Source organism: Dermacentor variabilis, chromosome 4 (assembly GCF_050947875.1).
Source record: "Dermacentor variabilis isolate Ectoservices chromosome 4, ASM5094787v1, whole genome shotgun sequence".
NCBI classification, from domain to species: domain Eukaryota; kingdom Metazoa; phylum Arthropoda; class Arachnida; order Ixodida; family Ixodidae; genus Dermacentor; species Dermacentor variabilis.
Window position 1 is genome coordinate 182,687,228 of NC_134571.1, and position 15,173 is coordinate 182,702,400.

General features: G+C 47.1%; 1 protein-coding gene across 1 annotated transcript in view; it reads left to right on the top strand.

Moving 5' to 3' along the window:
• Window positions 1-219: 219 nt before the first annotated feature.
• LOC142578449 (putative 4-coumarate--CoA ligase 1) overlaps window positions 220-15,173 on the top strand; it is a 234,005-nt gene continuing 219,051 nt past the window's right edge. The window contains exon 1 of the mRNA XM_075687831.1: window positions 220-410. Coding sequence (XP_075543946.1) covers window positions 288-410 — 123 coding nt within the window. The 5' untranslated portion in view covers window positions 220-287. The remainder of the gene's footprint in view (window positions 411-15,173) is intronic.

A 15,173-nucleotide genomic window follows, 5' to 3' on the forward strand; every position in this document is an offset into this window, starting at 1 on the left:
TGAAGTGCCAATTCAAACGACCACGATAACACAGAACTAGGGAAAGCTATCAATGGCGAAAGCGCGATAAGGGGTTCATTAATGTGGCGCGTGTTATCACTGCTGTCGGCACAGGCGAGATGAAAAACCTCAGCTTGAAGTTTCGTGCCGCCTGTAGGGCGTCGGGAGAACCCAAATAACAACTGTTTATATTCCTCCTCGCCAGTGTGCAAGGTTTCCCGGCGGTAGCGGCTGTGCCGAGTTGTAGCCGGCAAAGTGCAGCAAAATCAGTGGAGCCCAGACGCAACATGAAGGCGCGCATAGAAAACGGCATCGTGTACTCACCATTTCCGACCGTAGATATTCCGTTGTGGTCAGCCTACACGCTCATCAAAGAAGCTCTGTCCAAATCTCCGGAACGGGTGGCATTGGTGAGTGGTTTCATCACATAAATTGTCAATGTATGTTTAGGGCGTGTTGATTGCTAAGCGCAATTTCTTTGGAAATAATGTTAAATTATTTCAATAAAAAATACCCCAATCAAAACATTTCGTGCCGGAAAGCTAGACAAGCATCCAGTTCACCTTTTCAATAAAAACTACTGCCTTACGTGCCAAATCCGTTGCAATAGGTGTCATTTTTTGCCGGAGGGAAACGGACTGGATCGCCTTATGTGCAATACAGTGTGCGCGGACGCTGGAAAAGGCTGCACGTGGTCCAATGTTTCGGCGTCATTCAGAGAGTTCTCGTAAAATTCACTACGCATATATTACGACCTTTGGCTCTACTTTCGAAAACCTACAAACTGTAAAACAACATGGAGTTCCAACGCAATATTGCAATGGAAATGGCAAAAATTTGTTTGAGTTAGCGAAGTGGCAGCAGTATTGCATGGCACGAAAACAGTTTCGTGTGTACGTATTAGCTGCAGGGGAAAATGAACGCGATGTACGATGTTTGTCGACGGACTTAGGTTGATAAGAGACACAACAGCACACAAGTGTGACGCATATTTTAATGCATTTGTGGCTTCGTAAACCCTGTCGCACAGTGTCATATCCATTCTGGGAAACTGGCCCAGAATGGGCACAAACTCGTCAGTCACTCGTCCGGCGAAGCCGACACGACTTCGATTTTGGCCTGCCTACTGCCGGTGCCGCGTTTCTTGTTCTGTCGGCGCCACTGTCACACTGCATGGACGCAAACACTGTGCATACGAATCGATGACGGCCGGGTCGGCGGAACGTCTGCGCGAATGCAATGGTCACCACAGAGTCGCGTGATTCCCTTCTCACAGAGCATGGACATCGCCCTTACACGATGGTTTAGCGTGGCAAACATGGCGGCGACATCGAGGTGAAAGCCGGCCATGCCGGATCTATTAGGACACCGTCCTCTGCTGTTTCATCCGACCACTCTCATATTTGCATTTGCTTTATACTTTTGTAAAGTTGTTTGGACGACAAACTATTAGCGACAACTAGGCGTTGTTTCGGAAATCTGTTCATGGCTTCTTGGCGCATTACGCTTAACAAAGGCAGATGTGTCTGCTAGACATAGCCTCTAAGATTTTATGCGCCATTATAGGTTTCGAAGCCTCTCAGTTACAAAAGTTTAGTGGCTTCTTGTGCGACAACTGTCGCCACCACTTTCGCGTTGTGCCAATAACGATTTAGTGCAGCCGTGAACGGGGGAACATTTCTTTCTACTGGCCGCTATGCCGCCGCCGCTTGTGATTTGTGTTGTGCCTGCAGCGGCAGGCAAGTGGGGGCCCCCGGCCAGCGAACGCGCGGCGAGCGCCGACGCAGTGAAGGAGACTCAGAGCTAACTGCTCCTCATGAAAACCGGAATGAAGACTCAGCCGGCTTGCGGCCGTTTATTACTAAATAGGACTTCACACGCCAGATGAGACCTCCTGATTGGTCCCAGCTCGTCACATGACAGAAGGGGGGTGCGCTATCTAGCTAAACTACTATGAAACATAAATGTATGATAACACAGAGATCTGACAGGGGGCGACACTATACTACAATTTGCTTCAAGTGCAGCTTCGATCATGCAGGGCTGACCTGAAATATTGATGAAATGCTGCAAAACAAAGATTGGCACATATGATGAGCGTCGCATTACACAGACTCAAGCTCATAGAACGGACGGGCTTCGCAAACCGCAAGCCTTCGGCCCCACTCTTGAGTGTGTGTGTGCGTATATATATGTATATATATATATGTATGTATGTATTCTAAACCATTATGGTAAAGGTTGGTCACCGATCGAAACGTCGACATTAAATTTGTTTTGAACGTCGTTTTCTTCAAATAACTATACAGTTGCCAGGAACTTTTATCACGCACACGCACGCACACACACCCATATATATATATATATATATATATATATATATATATATATATATATATATATATATATATATATATATATATATATATATATATATATATATATATATATATATATATATATATATATATATATATATATATATATATATATATATATATATATATATATATATATATATATATATATATATATATATATATATATATATATATATATATGGGTGTGTGTGCGTGCGTGTGCGTGATAAAAGTTCCTGGCAACTGTATAGTTATTTGAAGAAAACGACGTTCAAAACAAATTTAATGTCGACGTTTCGATCGGTGACCAACCTTTACCATAATGGTTTAGAATACCCATGACAACGCTGTTTTATATATTTCGGTTACATTGTTGGTGAAACATTGCGCAATAACTAGTTTGCTTGTGATGCACTGTGCACCCTCATATTCTCGTTGTGAAGTAGTTATGGCGCAATGCCAAAATATTTAAAACAGTGGTCCTTATGTGTGCGAAACCACTTTTCATTAAAACAGGGCCCCGGCCAAAATGACGGAACTAAATTTGTTTTTCAACGAAGATTTCGGCGTATATTTGTGTGTTTGTTTATTTGCGTACATTGTGTGTATATCGTCACGTCGTCGCGATGGCGAAAAGTCCGACCGTGACATAACTGCGAGTATCAAAACTAACTCTTTATTGGGCGAAACCTTTGGGCACGCGACTAAAGTACATGCGCCAATCATGCGAATCATTTCTGTGGGTCAAAGGCGTTGGCTATATATGACTGACCCGTCGCGGATTCAGGCGAAATCACCAGCGCTCGCATGCATCCACGAATGCACAATGCTATGGGCGTCACATATTTAAGATCATTACATAAGGCTGGATGACATTATAAACACACAGAATCGGTCACATTAATCAGATAGTTTCTATGCACTCTGAAACATCAGACGACGGAGCACGCGCAAGGTCAAACCCTGTATCTCGGGCTTTATTCATTTTTTTCCGAACGAGGCTTGCACTTGCGCAGTTTTGAGGCTGCCAATGGCTTGCATGGGTATTCTCATAGACGGCTGCCATTTTCTAGCTGACATCAATCAAGAAAGGTGTTAAGATCAGTGCGTTTCTTCCTACTCTAACTGTGTATAATTGTTGATGCAGTAAACGTGACGAGGTAACTAAAAATGTGCGTTTCGAATTCCCATAACCATGACGTACTTCGGGAAGAAGCCGACTATCGTCTGCTCAAGCTCGACCGCGGCTACCCACGTAGGAATGAAGCTATCGCCAAAGTGCCTACCGCTGTCTTAGCAGTCGGGTCTCCCAACATTCTATTTTTTGTGAACACTCCACCAGCCATGTGAAGCTTAACTCATTAGTACCCAGCGTGCATTTAAAGCTACAGGAACATTTTCATTTGACTTAGAAAACATTCTAAGGTGATGTAATGTTAACATGTTATCTATTATTGTAACTGAAACTAAATTTGATGTATTCTCATAACATCAGCGAAACATAGCTTCCATTCCACCTATCAGCCTTGGTCCCCACTGCCTTCATCCAAGTTCATGTTCATCTTTCCTTCGCATTCTGATTGCATTTTGAAATATCATGATCTTATTGCTCATATAAAAAAGAAAATAGCTTACAGTATACGCATATTAATTAAAGCACGCCCTTACTTCACACGTATCGCATTGCTCTCCCTTTACCACTCTTTCTTCCACTCTCACATTATTTGTGGTATAATATGTTGGGGAAACACCTATATTACTCATACTGCATCTTTACAAACAGTTCAGAACCCAGCCATCATAATTGTTACCCATAGTTCACGCTTTTCTAATGCCACTTGCTTACTACACGAGAATAACATCTTACTATTTCTGGGCTCGCTGAATACAACCTAGGTATGTTTTTTTACAGACTTCTACGCAATGAGCAACCATCGATCACATTTTCACCATATAACCTGACAACGCATAGTACCACCATATTTGCGCTGAATAACAATTTTCTTTTACCTCAAACCCACACTAACTACGGTACACAAACCGCAGAATTAACTTGCTTATCAGTGCGGAACACTCTTCCTCTCATTATCAAAAATACAAGATCCTTACACCAAATCAAGCTGGAACTAAATATGTATTTATTATTGACAATCAAATGAGAAAATTTACTGTAACCGTTTTTGTCCGTTCGTTTTTGCTTTCATTTCTTTTTTGTTGGTTTTTGTGCTTGTAAATAAACTACTGGTATTTTCTTGCCATACGATCATTTATTCTACCATGAGATAGGCTAAACCTTGTTATTATTTGTAACGAATTCTGTATTTTGCTCTGTTAACATTAATTTCCTGTTGCTTGTATAATACCTTATCATAGTTCAGCACAATGCGTTGGCGGGCTAGTTGGTGTGGATCCATAAATACTTCGTTTAGCGCAATACAACGGACACCTGTCCTGTTGCCTTTCTTGTGTCCGTTGTATTGCGCTAAACGAAGTACTTATGGTACCTTATCATATGCTGCTGTTGCTTTGAGATGTCAATTATCATAACTCTTCTTGTACAGGAGATCCCGATACAGTCTTTGGCTATGGGACTTCCTGCTGCATACAAAATACTCGTAATTTGACCCAACTTCTAGCAGTAAATGTTGATTCTGATTTTGATTTCTGATATGACCTAGTGGCCACAGCAAGAACACCTTTATTGACAACGCGCGTGCATTCTAAGGCAGCTGTGACGTCACACATTAGATAGTATCGGCGCAGTTTACATGCGCCGCACCTTATCACATGTCCTTCCATCTAACAATTATTTGTTCATTTTGCAAAGTCCTCGTGCTCGAAATGGTCCGGTGACTTGCGGATGCGCGTGCTGCGCCGTAGCGGTTGTCTTTCCGCTGGCGGTATAGCTAACCGTGCCTCCAGCTGTGACATCGACGTTAATGGCGTAGATGCCCTTGACAGTGTCGGGCAGTCTGTGCTGACAGGTGGGATAGGCTGTTGAGATTGCTGAACTGGATGCGTTGGAGCTGCGTTTGCTGCGGCCGATGACCGGCGCTCTGTTGCAATGATACTGTGCTGCGTCAAAGGATTTACTAGTCTCGACTCGGGTTCCAGCCTTGCTGCCGCGGCAGCATAACGCGACCGCAACTGGTCGGCGTGCGTAAACCGGAGTTGTCCGCGCACTTTTACAACATACGTCACAGCACACACAACCTGGTGCACAACACCTTTCTCACACGAGGCACATTCACATCGCACAGTTTTCACAAACACTGGATCACCAACATCAAACAAGCGCTCACTTCCGCGACACCTATCTCGCTGTTCTTTGAGTTCCTGCTGCTTGGTGAGCATTGCTCTCGAAAAGGCTGGTTTCAACAATGCAAGTTTTGTGCGTGGCTGTCGCTTGAGAAAAAGCTCAGATGGAGTCTTTCCTGTCACACTACTGGGTGTGTTGCGGTATGGCATCAAAAAACTGTCAGTAAATTCCTGGAACAAATAACGGGCACCTGGCGATTTGCTTTCCAAGACTTGCCTTGTCAGAGCACATTTGACAGTTTTCACGGTTCGTTCGGCTGCGCCGTTTGAAGCTGCATGATGAGGGAGAGTGCGCATGTGTCTCACGCCATTGGCGGCCATGAACTCTGTAAACTCGGCTGCAGTAAATTGCAGCCCATTATTGCTTAGCAATGTTTCAGGGAAACCGTAAGCTGCAAAAGTACTTCGAATTTTTGCAATTGTCTTTGCAGTAGACGTGGACGACATTCGCCATACCTCGATTCACATGGAAAATGAGTCAACAAGAACAAGAAACACATTTGTACTCGTTTTAGCAATGTTACATGCACGCGTGACCAGTTTCTAGTAGGATAACTCCATGGATGAAGTGGTACAGTCTGGCCTGTGGGTTGCACTGCCTGGCATATTTTGCGCTTCCTTACGTACCCTTCTATGGCTTGGTCAATTCCACGCCACCAAACAAAGCAGTGGGCCAGCATTTTCAGGCCACTTGCCCCAGGATGTCCACTGTGTAACAGGTCGCGTACGCAATACCTCAGCACTTTAGGGAGAGCAACCCGGTCCCCCCCTCCCCGCAGGGGTGTTTGCGTCAGCGAAGTTTGGTCTGTTGCGACACATATCCCGAACCCCAGACGATGTTCCAAATGCCACAGATTTGGACATGCTTTACAAGCATGCCTAGGACAAACAACTTGTGCTGAATGCAGCTCCAACGATCACCAATCTGTGAATTGCACCTGTTCACCACATTTTGTTAACTGCAAAGGAGATCATCCCGCTTACTCGCGGTCTTGCCCTACCTGGAAAAAAGAAAAAGAAGTAATTGCTCCAACTGTGAAATAAACAGTCTCATTCTTTGCAGCCAGAAAGCGACTGTCGTACATTTCGCGACGTAGTTATGCCGATGTGAGGAAGGGGGGGGGCGCATCGTCACAGAGGCCTGAGGAGTCCTGCGAGCCCACTGTGCGTGGGCTCGCAGGACTCCTCACTGGCTGCTCACTGGCGCAGGACAGCACTGGCTGCTTCCACCGCCCCCGCGGTGGAAGCAGCCAGTGCTGCTCCGTCATCTTCGAAGGACCTGCAGACACCAGTCCCGCAGTGCCCTAAGATCAAACGAACCCCAAGGCCCAAGACACGTGTTCCGGCGCCCAACTCTGTGTGCTCCAGCGCTTCTTGGAAAGCGATGGAGATTGACACAAGGACCCCGGTGTCATTGAAACCGAAGGACAAGCGCTCTCTTGAGCGTGGTAAGAGAAACAAAATCCCAATAACCACTTAAAATAAGAAAGTGATAACCTGAAGGTTATCGCTCATTTGTATTAGCCTTTTTAATTTCATGTCACCTAACATCTCACCTAATACTTTTTTCGTAGTGCCATTTCTAATTACCTATCTATTTCAAAGCGGCTTTTATTAACCAGTGGAATTAAAAAGGTTTGAAAGAGCGTTGGTTTTTTAGCGCATAACTCAGGTTTTTTAGAGGCTTTATCGCGCCTTCAATTGATCGTTCAAAAAAAGAATTCGATTTTTAAACGTGACACAGAGGGTGGCCTGATGGAGCTGACATTTTAATCTTGCAATTACAAAAAAAATGTTTAGCTATGCATGGTCGTTTTTCATCTTCGATATCATCCTACACGTGTCTCGTTGCTGTCTCATCTTACTAAAAATCAGTACATATGCGCATGCGTACGGTGGTGTCCGTTCCCTATATATGTGTGTACCGCTTTGTGGAATAAAACAATTGTTGGAAGTTAGCGCTGTGTCCGCGTCTTGCCACTGTCCTTCGTCCCTTTTCGTGCGCTAAAAAACCTCAGTTCTGAAAAGGTGGCTTACCCAACCTGGGAGACATTAAAGACATGTTAACTATCTTCTCTCCGGTGGCCCTCTGTTTACAGGAAACAAACCTAGGCGAAAAACACAAAAAACATTTTAAACGGTTTCACTGTTGTGCGGCGCGACGTGCTCAGGCGAACCGGCTGTCAGGTGGTGTAGCCATTGTTCTGCCAGGCGGTATAGCAGCCATAGAAGTTCCATTAACATTCACATAGAAGGCGTTGCTGTCACCGTTTTAGCTCACTAAACCATCACCATTTGTTCAATGTACCTTCCACCACATTCACATTTTACCCTAAGATATCTAGAGATAATTTTAGACCAGCTTCCTGAACCATTTTTAATGGCCGGTGATTTTAACGCACATAACGCGTTGCGGGGTAGCAAAACAACTAACAATAGGGGTCAAACACTTGAAGATGTTATATCCTAACAAATGACATATGCCTTTTAAACATCGGTGTGGCAACCTACTACTGCCCAAGCACAGGAGCTATGAGTTGCCTAGATCTGTCACTCTGCTCTCCATCTCTTTTTGGCGATTTTCAGTTGAGTGTTATTCAGAACCCCTATGGTAGTGACAATATGACTACTATCATTGAAAGAACATCTCCTCTTTCTACCATACCACTGAGGCCACCCCGTTGGAAACTCCATCTAGCAGACTGGCCTGTCTTTACCGAAAAAGCCACTCCGGATAACATATCAGCTGAGAGAACCATAAACGAAATAAATGACAAGATCACCGCCTGTATACTTGCTGCAGCAGCAGAAGCAGTCCCACCATCGTCTGGCTTCGTAAGGAAAAACCTAAAGCCCTGGTGGACGAAGGAATGTACGCAAACAAAAAACTACAAAACAAGGCATGGGGTATCTTTCCGCGATACCCAACAGAAGATAACCTACTCTTTTTCAAAAAAGCAAAAGCGACAGCCAGGTACACAGGCACACAAGCCGAAAGACAGTCTTGGAAAAATTATGTCTCTTCTATAAATAGCTCAATAACATCCAAACGAATGTGGGATCAGGTTCTTAAGTTTATAAGCGACTACGCTTCGTACACTATCCTCATGCTCTCACCTCCAGGCACGCAAACAAATATAGAAGAACAAGCAGACATATTACGGCAGAATTTTCATGATATATCCAGCTCGGTAAACTATTCTGCTGCATTTCTAAAATATAAGCAATCAGCGGAAAAACTTCAACTTCCGAGCACTGAAAGTTCAGAGAGATCGTAAGATAGGGGGGGGGGGGTCTTAACACTACCGGAAATCAATACAGTACTCACCACTGACAAAATAACAGCACCTTGTCAAGACAGAGTACATTACGCAGTGCTCGCTCATCTATTTTCTAATGCAGTTGAAACCTTGCTTCGTTTTTTAATATAATCTGTGAAACGGGAAAAATGCCAAAAGAGTGGAAGAAAGCCATCATTATCCCTTTCGTGAAAGCTGGAAAACCTCCTACAACAGCAACCAGATACAGGTCTTTAGCTCTCACAAGTTGTCTGGCAAAGTCTTATGAAGCCATTATAAACATAAGATTGACATTCGACCTTCAAGCGGAGAGCCTGCCAGATAACCATTAGTGTAGGTACAAGAAAGGTTGCTCGACAACGGACCACCTAGTCTGGCTGGAACACGAGATACGTGCGGCCTTTCTACACAAGCCATATTGTCTCACTGTTTTCTTCGATCTAGAAAAGGCGTATGACACAACATGGAGGCTTGGTATCTTCGGGGACTTAGCAGATTTAGGAATCATAGGTAGATTGCTCAAATGTCTAGCTGATTTCATGTTGGACCGAACATTCCAGATGCGTTTAGCAACGGCGCTGTCACGTGTATTCATTCAGGAAAATAGTGTGCCGCAAGGATGCGTATTGAGCACAACATTTTTTGCGGGGAAAATGAACTCGATCAATAAGGTAATGCCATCTTCTGTAATGCATTCAATATATGTGCATGATCTACAAATTGCGTGCCGTGCATCGAACCTGACATCCTGAGAACAGCAAATTCAAATTACACTAAACAAACTAACACAGTTGGCGTCTGAAAACGGTTTTCGTTACTCATATGAAAAAACTAATATTGTTGTCTTTACACAAAAACGAGGCCTACAACCAGATCTCACCCTTAAGCTACACGAAGCCACACTACCAGTAAAAGAAGAACAAAAGTTTCTGGGTGTTCTGTATTAAAAAAATTGAACTTTGTTGCTCACATAAAGAGCCTTAAAATAAAAGCAAACAATGCACTTAACGTCCTCAAAGTCCCGTCCCGGAAGCGCTGGGGCTCTCACCATGAATGCCTGCTACGTATCTATCGTACTTTGGAGCGCAGTTTATTAGATTATGGTAGCGTCATATACGGTTCAGCCAGACAGCCTTGCGTCCGACGACTCCATCCAGTTCATAACATTCGACAGCGACTGGCAAGTGGTGCTTACAGAATATCGCCTGTCCAGAGTTTTTATGTTGATTGTAATGAACCTTCTTTACGGCAGCGCAGGGCACTACTAACTTTTTCTTGCGTACTCAGGCTTCAGTCCTCACGACCACACATGTGCTTCAACATTGTCGAACAGTGTAACTCACGCTTACACTATACAAACAAACCAAACATGAATAAGTCGCTTGTCCTACTATATGAGGAATATGTTGACGCGAAATAAGTTTGCACGTGATGACACGGGACCCTTAAGGCGAGAACGGCGAATTTCGTGGTTGTGCGCGCGCTCTCCGAGGACCAGCCATCGCTAAAGGGAGACATTTTTTTGCCAATCTGTCGGTGGTAAACTGTTTTAGTTGTAATAGCTGGGTGACATTTCTCGTGGACGTGCTGGGTAGGGTCGACGTTAAGATCTCCGGAGGATACCCCAGACCTAAGCCCGGCGAGTAGTTCAGCCGAACTTACCTCTGTGCACGTACGTGCCAGCCGACATCTCCAGGGACTCCAGCCGCAGCACGGTCTGCTAGCCGAACGAACTAGAATGACGAACCAACCACCTCCTGCCACTCCTGCAGCATCGCACGTTGTCGTCAATCACATCCGGACGCCGAATCTGTTCCACGGAAGTGCTTCAGAGGACGCGGACGACTGGCTTAACCATTTTTACCGGGTTGCCAACCTCAACGACTGGAACATCGAGCGTAAGCTACGCTACGTGTACTTCGCTCTTGAGGATTCCGCGAAAACTTGGTTTGAGAACCACGAGGCGACACTGATTTCATGGGAAGAATATCGTAGGCAGTTCCTCAATGCCTTCGCCAGGGCGGCCAGGAAGGAGAGGGTGGAGTTAGCGTTGGAGGCAAGAATTCAAGGCCCGAATGAACGAGTGACGACGTACGTAGAAGACATGAATCGGCTTTTCAGACGTGCGGTATCTTCTATGACTGAAACAAAGAAGGTGCGCCATCTCATGCGCGGCGTCAAAGAGGAAATATTTGCTGGCCTCATTCGAAATCCGCCGACGACACTTGCAGAGTTCCATGACGACTATGGAAAAGGCCCTTCAACAGCGGGCCAAGCAATACAACCGCGGCGCCATGATTTCAAGGGAACTCTCTGCTGTTACCCTAGGTAACGACGTTGGCGCCTTGCAAGAACTCATCAGGGCTGTCGTCAAGGAGGAACTGCATAAGATGCAGACGACCACTGCCCCTATGGGACAACTTTCCATTGCGGGAATGGTGCGCGCCGAGGTCCGACAGGCCGCCCATATTCCTGGAAAGTACGAGGCACCACAGCAGGGACGGCACGCCGAAATGAGTTACGCTGAAGCAGTACGCCCTCAGCCACACTCAAGTGCATGCAGCATGGTACACCCCACTCAACAAATGGACGTAAGCTTCAAGCCGCCTCGCAGCCCACCGCACATCGCCGAAGCAAGGACTAGGAAGAGCGACGTCTGGTGCACCACAGACTAGAAGCCCCTTTGTTTTCATTGTTGCGAAGCCGGACACATCTACAGAATGTGTCCTTATCGTCATGTGGGGCTCCGTGGATTCTCGCCGAATGCACTTCGTGCACGACCTGGTGAGCGGCCGCCGGAAATAGAGTTTCGTCGCGAATCGTCGGAATGTTGATCAGCAATGGCAGGAGCCCCGTTCGTCGTCTCCTGCTCGTTACAGGTCACCATCACCAAGCCAAGCCTTTACTCGCGGCGCTCTCAGACGCCGCTCGCCTAGCACGGCGGGTCGGGAAAACTGAGTTGAGAGACCTCCGGAGGTGAGGCCGCTGACGACGACCGTACGCAAGATCCTCCACTACGACGACAACGACGGAGTCAAACACCTTACGAGATGTAGTAACGTCGAACATTCCCGTCACCATAGACGACGAAGAAATAACGGCGTTAATCGACACTGGAGCGGACACCTGCATTATGAGCATGGACCTTGCCTGCAAGCTGAAGAAAGTTTCTACCGAGTTGACTGCGTAGCAGATTCGCACTGCAGGAGGCCATCTGCTAACCGCGGTTGGAAGATGCACTGCGCCAGTGAGCATTCGTGGGTTTACGTACCTCAGAGATTTCGTTATCCTCCCATGCTGTTCGAGGGGCCTAATTCTCGGAATGGACTTTCTGCAGGGTAATGAAGCTGTGATTAACTTACAAAAGTCGCGGGTAACGTTTTCGACGGCGGAGGCCTTAGCAGGGAGCAGCACTGACGACGCGTATGTCAACGCCTTGAGGATTGTTGACGAGAACATCACGGTGCCGCCAAGGAGCAGCGTAGTGACCCTCGTCACCTGCGATGCATTCGACGGCTATGAGGGTATTGCCGAGGCAAATATCCCGCTGCTGTTCGAAAGACACATCTGCATCGCCCGGGGCCTTGTTCGAATGCAGCATAAGTGCTCGCAAGTTTTGTTCACAAACTTCAGCCATGAGTTTCAGCACGTCCCTCAAGGTAGAGCTGTGGCATTCCTGAACGACATTGCTGACTTCTCCGACATCGGCACGTTACCAGTGACTTCACCGGATGCAACAACTCACGCCAGCCTGAATACCCGCGTCCACATTAATGCTGCCTTAGCAGATGTACAGAAGGACCAGCTTCTGGGCCTACTGACAGGATTCTCCGGCAGTTTTTCCACGGAATCCAAAGTCTAGCGCACTTCCATTACGCAACACCGGATCGTTACAGAGGAGTCGGTGTGGCCTGTTCGTTAGCATCCGTATCGCGTGTCACCTATAGAGCGGGAGGTGATTAAGCGTCAAGTTCAAGAAATGCTAAATGATGACGTCATCCAGCCGTCGACAAGTCCGTGGGCATTGCCTGTCGTACTAGAAAAAAAGAAAGACAACACAAACCACTCCTGCGTGGACTACAGACGGCTTAACCGAGTCACCAAACGCTACGTTTATCCCCTGCCACGGATCGATGACGCTTTGGACCGTCTGCGTCATGCTCAGTTCTTCGTTAGACCTAAAGTCAGGTTACTGGCCAGTCGAAGTGGACGAACGTGAGCGTGAAAAAACCGCCTTCGTGACTCCCGATGGGCTGTACGAATTTAAAGTGCTTCCTTTCGGTCTCTGTTCTGCTCCTGCTACGTTCCAACGAATGATGGACACTGTACTAGTTGGTCTAAAGTGGCAGACGTGTCTAGTGTACCTAGACGACGTTGTGTTTTCCAGCACGTTCGATGAACATCTCGCCCGGCTACGAAGTGTCCTTACTGCAATGCGCAAGGCCAACCTCACCATAAAGGCAAAAAAGCTGTTCAGTGGTTCCTGGGCTTCTGCGCTTACTACCATCGTTTCATTGAAGGCTTCTCAAGGATTGCTGAACCGCTCACGAGACTGACGCGACAAGATGTGCCCTTTGCATGGACGGAAGACCAAGAGCAGGCCTTCACCGAATTGCGTAAACGCCTTCAATTCACTCCAGTGCTGGCGCATTTTCATGACACTGCGGCAACTGAAATACGCACCGACGCCAGCAACGTAAGACTCGGGGCCATTCTGGTTCAATGGCAAGATGGCACAGCAGGTGTAATTGCGCACGCGAATCGTAGTCTGACAAAAGCAGAAGCTAATTATTCAACGACCGAAAATGAATGCTTAGAAGTCGTGTGGGCCATCAGCAAGTTCCAGCCCTACTTATACGGTCGGCCATTTCGAGCGATCAGGGATCACCACTCGCTCTGCTGGCTTGCCAATCTACGAGATCCGTCAGGTCGCCTCACTCGTTCGAGCCTCCACCTCCAGGAATACGACACAACTGTTGTCTACAGATCCGGCCATAAGCATAGCGACGCTGACTGCTTGTCACGTTCTCCTATTCCCTTGAAATCCTCCGACTTGGAGCTACATTTGCCGTTTCTTGGTGTCGTCGACGTGGTGCGCATGGCTGACTATCAACGTGCAGACTCCGAGCTGCTTCCAGTCATCCGATATCTCGAGGGAGCTGACGTTGTCGTCCCAGGCCCACTTTCACGAGGACTGGCGTCGTACTGCCTGCGAAACGATGTCCGGTACCAGAAGAATGTCGAGAACAGCCAGAAAACCTTCCTTCTCGTCGTTCCGACGACACTGCGCGAGGATGTTTTACAGGCGTGTCACGACGATCTTTGTGCCGGCCACTTAGGCTTCGCGAGGACGTTAGCGCGCATGCCGCAAAAATACCCGTCAAGCCTGCCGGCCTCCTTCAGCCTTTGGATCCGCCTCCGGCGCCATTCCAGCATGTGGGATTGGACCTTCTTGGGCCGTTCCCCATGTCATCCTTGCAGAATAAGTGGATAATCGTGGCAACTGACTATTTAACTCGCTATGCGGATACGAAAGCTGTGCCGCGGGGAACTGCTGCTGAAGTCGCCAGCTTCTTCGTCCACAAAATCGTGCTTCGCCACTGTACACCCGCTGTACTCATTACTGACCGCGGTGCAGCGTTTAGAGCGGAGTTATTGCAACAAGTGGTCACACTGACGCACACCGACCACCGAAAGACCACAGCCTATCATCCCCAAACTAAGGGCTTAACAAAGTGCCTAAACAGAACATTAGCCGACGTGCTCTGCATGTACATTGATGTGGAACTCAAAACATGGGATGAAATTTTGCCATACGTTTTGCTTACAAAACCGCTGTGCAGGAGACCACCTGCACAGCTCCCGATAGACCACGGTACCACAAGGAATGACACCAATGAAGATTTTATCGAGAAAGCCGAGGAAGCTCACCAGCTTGCTCGAAATCGTATCCGCATCGAGCAGAATACCGACGCCTACCGTTACAACGGGAGCCGACTAATGTCCAGTACTTGCCAGGCCACTGCGTGTGGGTGTGGACACCTGTCCGACACCGTGGGCTCTCAGAGAAATTGTTGCGCCGCTATTTCGACCCCTAAGAAGTTGTACGCCGCCTCAGTGATGTGAACTACGAGGTGGTGCCTCCAAGCTCTGATCCTGCTTCGAACCGACGCCGTCCCCGTGCTGAAGTCATCCA